The sequence below is a fragment of the Anabrus simplex genome, chromosome 2 (assembly GCF_040414725.1).
Source record: "Anabrus simplex isolate iqAnaSimp1 chromosome 2, ASM4041472v1, whole genome shotgun sequence".
Lineage (NCBI taxonomy): Eukaryota > Metazoa > Arthropoda > Insecta > Orthoptera > Tettigoniidae > Anabrus > Anabrus simplex.
In genome coordinates this window covers 606308490-606320674 of record NC_090266.1, presented here as the reverse complement: position 1 = coordinate 606320674, position 12185 = coordinate 606308490, and the positions used below count along the sequence as shown (strand labels likewise).

The following is a 12185-nucleotide window of genomic DNA, read 5'->3' as shown; positions in this document are numbered from 1 at the left end:
CAAATATTTATGTTATTAGTGGTCGTGTCTTAATGAAAATCGGTAGACAAACATGTGAAATAAGTCGCTACAATATAGGCTATACACGCTGAGAAACATGGTAGTTTAGGGGTAGGCCTAAAATTTAATTGTCAAATATTTATTGTATTAGTGGTCGTATCTTCACGAAAGTTGGTGTGCGAAGTCGGGGAATAGGTCGCTATAATCTAGGCTATCAATAATGTTATTCACACTGAGTGAAATGGTAGTTTAGGGGAAGGCCTGAAATGTAATCTATATACAGAGTGAAGCGAAATTCGCGCACTCGGGCGTCGCAGTGCGACTCCCTACATGCCAGCAATAAAAAATGTCTTTCACAAAAGTTCGTCCTGCGAGTATATCAGGCAGAGAAAGGACGTTGAATAGTGGCAATCTGGCAACACTGTAACCACATGTACGGTAAGTACCTCTGTCAGCATCATATATCCGTGGTGAGCAGTTGGTGCATTGGATATGGTTTTGGGTTGGCATGCAGGTGGTAGAGGGTTCGATCCTGGGTTAAGGCGCAATTTTTTGTTTACTAATTTCCATCGGACATTACATACTGTAATACAGTAAGACACCGTACCTTAGGTCTCATGTATCCTACATTTACAACATTTTGTAACGCTGAACACAACAAATACCTTGCTAGGCCTACTGGTAACGTAAGCCCTTACGAAATACAATGGACTTGAACGAGGCAAGAATAACAGTTGCTACTAATCTATGAGATCGTTGGAGGACGGTAGAAAGAAAACAGGTTTCGCATTTAGTATATGAATTTGTGCGAATAAATTCACGCCCATGACGTGGAAAGGACGTCTTTCAAAGCTGACCAAGGGAAACGATTGTTCGTCCATTTGTAGGATCGTAGTATGTAAGTGCAAAGGGTTTCTAGAGGACCCGCTGCAATGGCTGTTGACGATTAAGTTGCCAGATATCATACCACCTGGACTACATTTATGAAATAAAAAAAATACGCTTCAACTCAGGATCGACCCCTCGACCTTCTGAATGCTAACCCAAAACTGTAACCACTGCACCAACTGTACAGCACAAAGAATACGTGCTGACAGAGGTAGTTACCGTACATGTGGTTACAGTGTTGCCAGATTGCCACTCTTCAACGCCCTTTTTCTGCCGGATATACTCGAAGGACGAACTTTTGTGAGAGACATTTTTTTATTGCTGGCATGTGAGCAGTCGCGCTGCGACGCCTGAGTGCGCGAATTTCGCTTCACCCTGTATATAAAATAAGAGTTTTGTCTGTACATTGCTTATAATTTGAAAACAATGGTATTTCTGTATCGGTCATGTTCACAGTAGCAAGAAAATGCATTTTTTACTTTTCCGTAATTTCTGTCTGTCTGTCTGTCTGTCTGTCTGTACACGCATCACGAGAAAACGGCTGAAGAGAATTTAATGAAAATCAGAATGTAAAGTCGGGTGATTAACCGCTACAATCTAGGCTATAAATTATTTTGATCACGCTGAGTGAAATGATAGTTCAGGGGAAGGCCTGAAATTTAATTCTCAAATATTTATGTTATTAGTGGTCGTGCCTTAATGAAAATCAGTAGACAAACATTGGAAATAAGTCGCTACAATATAGGCTATACACGCTGAGAAAAATGGTAGTTTAGGGGAAGGCCTAAAATTTAATTGTCAAACATTTATTGTATTAGTGGTCGTATCTTCTCGAAAATTGGTATGCAAAGTCTGGGAATAGGTCACTATAATCTAGGCTATCAATAATGTAATTCACACTGAGTGAAATGGTAGTTTAGGGGAAGGCCTAAAATGTAATCTATATATAAAATAAGTGTTTTGCCTGTACATTGCTCAGAATTTGAAATGAATGGTATTTCTGTATCTGTCATGTCTACAGTAACAAGGAAATGCATTTTTTTACTTTCCCGTAATTTCTGTCTGTCCGTCTATATGTATGTATGTACACGCATCAACAGGAAACGGCTGAAGAGAATTTAATGAAAATCGTCATGTAATGTCGGGTGATGATCCACTACAATCTAGGCTATAAATTATTTTATTCACGCTGAGTGAAATGGTAGTTTAGGGGAAGGCCTGAAATGTAATTCTCAAATAAGTTATTTATGTCATTAGTGGTCGTATAGATAAATCTATATATATCAATCTCACAGCTGCGCGCCCCTAACCACACGGCCAACTCGCCTGGTCGTACCGACTGAAACAGCCTGCCTGTATATTGGCGGGAAGTAGCATGCCATTCCTCTGGTTCATACATTTTCTGATATATCTGGTTCGTAACACACTGTTTAATCATGGTATTCAAGCTATTCAATCCCTACTCTGAGGCATTGATTGGAATGAGTAGTGTGCATATTTAACGGAATAATGACAGAGGAGTGTTCACGGCAGTCTGCGACCTGGTTATTCCAGCTCTGGAACTTTGGACTCTAGATCGGCACCGTAGTACTGTTCCTTGAAAGTGAGAAAGTGTGCGGTTTTTCATTTGATCGAGTATTTTATATGATAACATTGCTTTCAATCGCTACATTCCTACTGACGTTTTTGTAATGACCTATGTTGAATTAAGTTAGGAAAACCACCAAGTCAGTCTTTCTTGGAATCCCGTAGCGAAGCACGGGTACATCAGCTAGTAATAAAATAAATTCATCATAAAATGCACACATCATTATAAATACTGTACTGCTGCAAAACACATTATGTCCAAATGTTTTTTGTAAATAACGTGAGTTTTAAAAGCAAAATTTTTCTTAGATTCCGTAGTTTGAGGAACATAATATTTTACGACTTATTAAAAAAGAATCAAACATCTACTTCTATTCCCCAACAAATGACAGATTTTTGTGGTTCCTGAAAATTCTATTCACATGGACATAAGTTTTGAAACTGGATGATTCATAATTGAAAAGCATAGAACAAATAAATGCAGCAAGTAAGATAAGAGGAGTAGAATATGATCATTTCTCAATGAATGAGAAGCTTGGCTATTAAGTCAGAGAGGGAAAAGATCTATTGGAATGCCTTTGGAAAGAAAAAGTTTTAGGGGAGGAGATTTTGGAAATATTTTTATTAGGAGGGGAAATATTAATTTGTTATGAGATAGTTACAAAAAAAAAGAAAACATATTCTCAACGAAAGAGGATAAAAAATGGAGGAGTATTTCTCATGGGATATATTTGACCCACCACACCTGTGCTCATTGGTGGAGAGAGTTAAAGAAGTACATTTAATGAATAAAATAGTGATCTGGATTTTGTTAATAATTAAATACAAGAATCATACGTTTTTGAGTGATTAAGAAAATCTTTTGTAAAGGAGATGATTATTTTAATTTTGATTAATGCCACTTTTCTGATGTCTGTCAGTTTCGAGTGGACTTTTCTGAAGGATATTTACCAATGCATTTGGTATAAGTGTCAAGAAAGTTATTTTATTTTATGTTTATGAAACTTCTTGAATGTTAACTGAACCATTCTCTTTCTATGTGAAGATGCTGATGAATGTCTGACCAATCCTTGTATTAATGCACACTCTTGCCACAATCTGGTGGGTGATTATCGCTGTAACTGCCAAAAAGGTTGGACTGGGAAGAACTGTGACCAGAACATCAATGACTGCATAGATCGATGTCAACATGGTGCAACATGTATTGACCTTGTGAATGATTACCACTGTGCATGCCAGCCAGGTTATACAGGTCAGTGCAAATGTAATTTCAGTAAAGCTTACTTTAGGTTGATGCATGAGTTCAAAGCAAGAATATTAATTTTTCTTGACCAATAACACATTAGGGAGAGCCTCCGTGGCTCAGGCGGCCTCTAACCACTGGATACCGTGGTTCAAATCCCGGTCACTCCATGTGAGATTTGTGCTGGACAAAGCGGAGGCGGGACAGGTTTTTCTCCGGATACTCCGGTTTTACCTGTCATCTTTCATTCTAGCAACACTCTCCATTAACATTTCATTTCATCTGTCAGTCATTTATCATTGCCCCAAAAGAGTGCGACAGGCTTTGCCAGCCGGCACATTTCCTATGCTCGCCGCTAGATAGGGCTTCATTCATTCCATTACTGACCCGGTCAAATGACTGGAAACAGGCTGTGGATTTTCAATAACACATTAATTATGACTACCTTGTACATCAGTATTTCCAAGCCTTTTAAGTGTCATGGCCCCCTTACTTCTTTTGTTTTGGTGGACCCCAAAAAATATTTTCATATACTTTAGACTTTTCAATTTTGTCTGACAATAAATTATTGTTTTATGGAAATTGATGCCCTGAGTTTGAAAATGCCTTTCTTTTTATCACGTCTAGTTTTGATGCAATTCTGTTTTGTAGTATCTGGATTCTTAAGATGCAACGATGAGAGATGTTCTCACGCAACTCAGTTTGGAATAATAGTAGCCTATATATGAGTATATATCAGCATATATCAGCATCAAGGGAGGGAAATATGTGATTATTGCCATGTGTGAAGATGGCAGATCAAGATGTAAACAAGGGCTGAAGTTTTGAGTTCTGTTTTCTAGAAATTTAGACAGAGTAGAGTTGCTATCTCAGACCACTTGTTTAAAAACAGAAGATTTTTTTAAATGCCAGTCCTTATCCGATGTTTATGTTGGGCTGTCACTGCTTTTGAAAATAAACTATGTTGATATAGTCAGTTGTGCTTGAGACGCACACGAACAAGTACACGTTTAGTGCTCCATTTAGATTCATTTGTATCCATGCATGCATCAATGTGAATATAAAAGCTGTGTTTCAATCGATTGTTATTTATGAAACTTTTATATTAATTTTTTAAGCTATTTGCTTTATGTCGCATCGATACAGATAGGTCTTATGGCGACAATGGGAGAGGGAGGGACTAGGAGTGGGAAGGAAGCGGCCATTGCCTTAATTAAGGTACAGCCCCAGCATTTGCCTGGGAAATGGGAAACCACGGAAAACCACCTTCAGGGCTGCCAACAGTGGGGTTCAAATCTGCAGTTCCCTTAGACTTGCTTGAGAATTAGGGTTGCCTGTGAAAAGAAATTTTGCTGTCACATTTTTTCACTTGTAATTGTATTTAACAATCTTTGTACCCTTTTGCGGCTTCTCCTCTTAAAATAATATTATCTTCTTGTTTGCATTACTTTAGGGAACTTATAAGTGAAATGTGTGAGAATATGTACTTATGAAAAAATATTTAAATATATGCACTTTAAAACTCATGTTTCTAGGCTGTATTAGGTCCGTGCATGTCTGTGTGTGACATTTCCTATGGTATTTACTGTCTGGTCTGCTGTAAATGAAAAGAAATGAAATACTGTAAATTTCAATATCAGATATTTCTCATAGGTCGTGACTGTCATACTGACATCAATGAATGTGAAAGCAACCCATGTCAGAATGGAGGAGAATGCTCTGATCAACAGAATGGCTATCGTTGTATCTGTCCAGTTGGTTTCCTCGGAGAGCAGTGCGAGGTAAGTGCTACATATTTAAAGGGACAGAAATATATATATCTTACATTTAAAATTACCTGGAATTATTAACTTTACAGTAGAAGCAAAAAGTTTATTCATATCACATTAAAAATAAAATGTTCATGAATAATAAAATAAAGTGTTTTCAATCAGTACACACAAACAAACTGAAGCTGTGTATAAATCTGCCTATATTTATGAAAATAAGACATACAAAGTTTTGAATGGAGATGGGAAAGAAGTACAAGCTCTTGAATACCTGTTTATACTGGTGCTGAACTATGTTCCACTCATTAGACGATGTAATTGGTATTTAGCAAAGTAGAAACAGTACATAACATTTTTTAAATTTCATGTGGCTATTTCTAGCCGAGTGCAGCCCTTGTAAGGCAGACCCTCCGATGAGGGTGGGCGGCATCTGCCATGCTTAGGTAACTGCGTGTTGTTGTGGTGGAGGATAGTGTTATGTGTGGTGTGTGAGTTGCAGGAATGTTGGGGACAGCACAAACACCCAGCCCCCGGGCCATTGGAATTAACCAATGAAGGTTAAAATCCCCGACCCGGCTGGGAATCGAACCCGGGACACTCTGAACCGAAGGCCAGTACGCTGACCATTCAGCCAACGACTCGGACAGTATATAACATTAATAACATAATATATAAGGACAAATTAGGAATACATTTTTAAAACTTAAAGTTTGGAGTATAGTTTTCTCTATTACAATGAAGGTATAAATAAAATATAATGCAAAACATACTCAAATATATACTGAAAATATTATAGTAAAATAAAATTCATAAAATAAAATATTGGAACACCTCTAGCAATCAAAGCTTTCCTGTAGTGTACTAGTAGGTAAGTCATATTTGTAACTGTATGTCCATAAAATTACATCATGACTATGATAAAATAGTTTGCTTACCATTTCACTAGCTAAGTTTAAGGATAGATTTCATTACCACAGAAAACAAACATTAACCTTTCTAGTATAAATGCATAGCTTAGCACCTTCTTTCAAATTTTGTCATTTATAAGGTAAATTAATATTAAATTACATAAAGCTATGAGGAATATCTGACTTTGATGTTTGGAGATAATGACTCTTTTCATTTAATTTTCCATTGCTTTTGATAGTGTAATTAATGGAATCATTGCTAAATTCCTTCTTCTTCTTCAACTTTTCCCATATCTTGGTGGGGGTAGCAAGTGTGAACTGTGTATCATATGTTGATTTGGCCTTGTTTTACAGCTGGATACCCATCCTGAGGCCAACTCTATGTAGACGGATATATTCATTATTGCGTGTTTGTGCGGTGGTTGGTAATGTGGTGTGTTGTGTGAATATGAAGAAGAGTGTGTTGGGACAAACACAAACACCCAGCCCCCGAGTCGGAGGAATTAACAAACATTGAATAAAATCGCCAACTTGACCGGGAATTGAACCCGGGACCCTCTGAAATAAAGGCCTTAATGCTGACAATTCAGCCAAGGAGCTCGAACCTTGCTACATTTCTACATTGCCTTATATTCTACTTCATTACTTACAGTCTATGTTTGTCATTATTCGATCCATAGTATCCAAAAAATTACTTTAACAGTTGTAAAATATCACATTATAATGCAGTATGGTATAATGCTGTGAAGATATTACTGATATACGAGATTTAGAGGCTGACCTGGGTTCATCATGACATTGTGTTCCCTCCCTCATCACTGGAATGCCCTGAAATGCATTTAGTCATATAATTTTTGTGGAATGAAGTAGCGAGCCATCAAGATATAATACAATGCATAGAGTGGTGACTGCCCTGCTACCATTGAAGAATGTTGAACTGATATCTGTCATAACTTTTATGTAAAAACTGACCTTTTTTTCGAGGGACTCAAAAGTAGGACAGTTGTATTAAACATAACAACTTTTGGGGGGACAAAGTGGATGGTGAAATTCTGAAAGGTTTAAAAATTGAAAGGTTAAATTTCAGCACAAATCATTTTTAAAATAATGATAATGATGTATCTCCGAAGAGGCTAGGTGCAGGTCTTTCTAGTTAACACCTATAGGTGACCTGCATCTCTGTAAGGATGAATTCTAATGATAGAAATGACACACACACATGAATCAGAATTAACCAATGAAGGTTAAAATAATTAATATTATATATTTATAATACAAATGTATAACATTATGGTTATCCATTTTTTTCAGATGTTCAAAGATTCACACTCTGACTTGAAACTATTTAACAGTTGTGGAGACATTTTATTAATTTTAGTAGCAATTATCCATGGCTTTGCTCATGTGCATTTCGTAATTTGATCAAAGTAATCGTTCCCCAGCATTGTATTAAGATATTATCTGAAAATTCCTAAAGTATAAAAACTCACCCAAAAATTGAGTTTCATTTACCCCAGAAATTCTTTGTAAACCATGTTTGTGGTATTACCTTTTGGGGCTAAGACAACAATGCGACATAGAGCTGTACATGTGAGAAACGGTTTTCTCTCAAGTAAGAAAAAATAAATTTAAAAAAAATACATGTTTCTTTATTTTTAAAGGAGATTCCAAATACCTATTCCCACATCTCTAACATCTTCAGTTTTTGAGATATACATAAGTATCCCCATAAAAAGAATTCAACCCATTGATCAGTCCTTCCCCCACCCTCACCCCCATCTAAGTGTATATTCCGAAAACAAAAATACATGTTTCTTTATTTTTAAAGGGGATTCCAAATACAAATTTTAATGTCTGTAACATCTCATAAAAAATAATTCAACTACTTTTCACTTCTTTTCACCCCCTGTTAAGTGCCTTCTCCAAAAACAAAAAGGTACAGGTTCCTGTATTTTTAAAGGACTTTCCAAATAGCAATTTTCTTGTCTCTAACATGTTACATTTTTGACATATAATATAGATATACTGGTATTCATTTTTAAAATTCATCCACTTTTCCAATTCTTTTCAGCCCCTTAACTGGATTTTCCGAAAACAAAAAAATACGTGTTTCATTATTTTTAAGGAGATTCCAAATACCAGTTTTCATGCCTGTACATCCCTAACACCTTCAGTTTCTGAGATAAATTTACACTCATAAGAATAATGAAACTTCTTTCCACCCCTCTCCCGCCTTAAGTGGACTTTCCGAAAACAAAAAATACGTGCTTCTTTATTTTGACAGGAAATTCAAAATACCAACTTTCATGTCTGTAACATCTTCAGTTTTCAAGATAAAGTATCCTCATAAACATATTTCAACTCATTTACTTATTTTCAACCCCACACCCCTTACGTCGATTTTCTGAAGAAAAAAAAAAAACAAAAAACAAATGCATGTTTCTTCATTTTTAAAGGAGATTCCAAATACTAATTTTTATGTCTGTAACATCTTCAGTTTTTGAGATATAAAAATAATTTGACTCCTTTTTCACCTCTCCCCCTTTCCTACCCGTTAAGTTAATTCCCCCTTCCGCAAAAGTGCGTGTTTCTTTATTTTTAAAGCAGACTCCAAATACCAGTTTTCACGTCTTTAACATCTTTAGCTTTTGAGATATAAGTATCCTCATACAAAGAATTCAACTAATTTTCCAATTCCAAATGCCAATTATCACGACTGTAACATCTTCGGTTTTGAGATATACGTATCCTCATAAAAAGGAATTAAACTCCTTTTTCACCGCCCCTGCCCCCAAGTTGATTCCCCCTCCCCCCCCCCAAATGCATGTTTCTTTATTTTTAAAGGAGATTCCAAATACCAGTTTTCACGTTTGTAACATCTTTAGATTTTTTGGTAATATACATTCTCATACAAATAATTCAACAAAATTCTTGACCCCCCCGCCCCCCGTTAAGGGTTTTTCCGAAAACCAAAGAATATTTGTTTCCTTATTTTTTAATGGAAATTCCAAATACCAATTTTCACGTCTGCAACATGTTAAGTTTTTGAGATATACTGTAGATACACTAATTTTAAAAATTCACCCCTTTTTTTCAGTTTCCCTTAAGTGGATTTTCTGAACCAAATATTTGTTTCTTTACATTTAGAGGAAATTCCAAATACCAGTTTTCAATCTGTAATATGTTACATGTCTGAGATCATTTGCAGATATAGCCTTTTTAAAACTTCACCGTGTTTGTCACTCCTGTTCACCCCCTATTCATCAGATTATCCAAAAGCACAAAAATACATGTTTCTTTATTTTCAAAGAAGATTCCAAATTAAAATTTTCATATCTGTAACATCTTCAGTTTTTGAGATATAAGTCTCCTCATAAAAGGTGTTCAACAACTTTTCCCCCTTTTTTAACCCCCGTAATGAGATTTTCCAAAAAAAAAAAAAAAAATACATGGTCTCCAAAGACCTTAAAAAGTAGTTAGTGGGACGTAAAGCAAATAACATTATTATTATTATTAAAAAATACATGTTTCTTTATTTTAAAAGGTGATTTCAAATACCAGTTTTTACATCTGTAAACTTTAAAGTTTTTGAGATGTAGATATCCTCATTTTAAAAATTCACCCCCTTTTCACTCCCTTAGCGACGGAATATCCAAAAATCCCCCCTTAGCGAGCACCTACATTGTAATATGAATGTATCGCCAAAATTTAATTCCTTTATGTCCAGTAGTTTTGGCTCAGCAATGATGAATCAGTCAGTCAGTCAGTCAGTCAGTCAGTTAGTCAGGACATGTTATTTTATATATATATATATATGAAATACTTCCTCTCATGCAGGGTGCCTTGTGACAAAGTACACTTTTATATTAATTTTTAGAAAAGAAATTGATATAACCTTGAGAAATTTATATGGTTACTTCATGGTAACAATGATTGTTTAAAATTATTAATGAACCCCTTAAGGTAATGATGGCACTTTCTCCTGACATTGTCACTGGCAGAGCGTCCGTTTCTAAAACTGGGCGGAAAAAACGGGAACTGTTTCTCTTGCTCCAATCATCAGACCCACTATGTTGATATCCTCTGGCTCGTATTTATCTCGGTAGTAAGGAATTGTTGGTAAGTAAATATACCTTTTCTCGAGATTGACAACTGTGGGCTGTGACTTATGGCTTTCAAAGCAGACAGTTGGGTCAATGATGTAACCTCCCTTCTTAATTTTGAAGGCAATGAAGTCAATCCTTCTGTGGCTTCCATTGTCTGCCAAGTCATGAACCTCTTCAAATACCTGAAAACCATGGTCTTTCAGCATTGTCGCAATTAACATGCAGATGTTATGATGACACATATTCCTTAAAAGTTCATCATGAAGACAAGATCCCAGAGCATGCACAAGAGTTATCTCTTTGAGGCAGCGCCTACAAAGGGAATCATTCTGAGATCTTCCTGGCACCAATTTAACTCCTGAAATGTTTGCTGTCACCATTCACTACATGACAGGCGTTGATGGTCTCGAATCCAGGAGTTGGCAGGAGTATATTTGTTTTATAAACATACACCTTTTCCTTTCTGCTGCAAGTTACACCACTCACTGAATACCCTTTCTCTTCATACTCATCTCACTTTTCTGGCATCAGTTATTTCTAAGCGAGGATGTTGCAAATTGTCAGATGGAGGGACATTGAGGGATTGCAGTGAGAGTTATTTCTTCTTTCAGATTTCTTGTAGCATGCATGTATTTGTCACCTGAGCTTAATAGTACCTTACAGAAGTTAATGTATTCATGAAACTGCAAACAATTTTGTCAAAAATAAAATGCCATTAACAAAGATTTAGTTTTTTAAATTGAGGAGTTATTGTAGTACAAATCTCTTCGAAGTATTTATACAATTAACACGGAATTATTATTATTATTATTATTATTATTATTATTATTATTATTATTATTATTATTATTATTATTATTATTATTATTATTATTATTATTATTATTATTATTAAAACTTACTTAAACAAACATATTACCAGGGAATGGATTTATATGTACTAATAATTATTGAAATATGTACATAGATATTTAGTTATTTTTATTGAAATATGGAATTATATATGGACTTAAAATTACACATATAACATTAATTTCTATTTAATATCAAAGTTGCAAGAAACTAAACAAAGTAGATATACATGCAGTATAATGTTGCACTTCTCATTTTAATATATTTGAAGAACACATAATCATTAATTCTCTGTCACCAAAACAATGTATTACAAAATGTTCTTTTAAGTGCTGGAAAGTGAATCTTCTTCTATTATCTCTAAGGACAGATTTATACTGACTGAAACTGCGTTCAACATCGGAAGAGGTAATAGGGGCATAATTCAACTTCACAATATCTACTGGGGTTAAATCCAATGTTAATTTTACACTTAAATCTCCACACAGCATTACAGAAACCTTTGTCATTTCTTCATATTTAGGATTCTTTGAAAGTACAGTGGCCATCTCCATGTTTGTTACATCTGCAACTTTACCTGTACCACGATTGAGTTGCTCCACAGTTTTATTCACAATTTCACAACTTTAAGAAAGTGAGAGATGCAAGTTTTGGAGCCTTTCAGTGTTTTTGTGATGCATCAAAAATTATGCTGAATGTAACATAAGTCATTTCTCACACTTGTATCGCAGACAACTGTTTTCGCGGCTTCAATTGAGGCTGCATCTTCAGAGTCCATGGCATGCAGAACGTTCTTAATACAGTCTATATATTCGACATAATATTCAACCAC

General features: G+C 35.5%; 1 protein-coding gene across 1 annotated transcript in view; it reads left to right on the top strand.

Moving 5' to 3' along the window:
* Ser (Serrate) overlaps positions 1-12185 on the top strand; it is a 499400-nt gene that overhangs the window by 396912 nt on the left and 90303 nt on the right. The window contains exons 9-10 of the mRNA XM_067140991.2: positions 3521-3727; positions 5372-5499. Of these exons, the coding sequence (XP_066997092.2) occupies positions 3521-3727; positions 5372-5499 (335 nt within the window). The remainder of the gene's footprint in view (positions 1-3520; positions 3728-5371; positions 5500-12185) is intronic.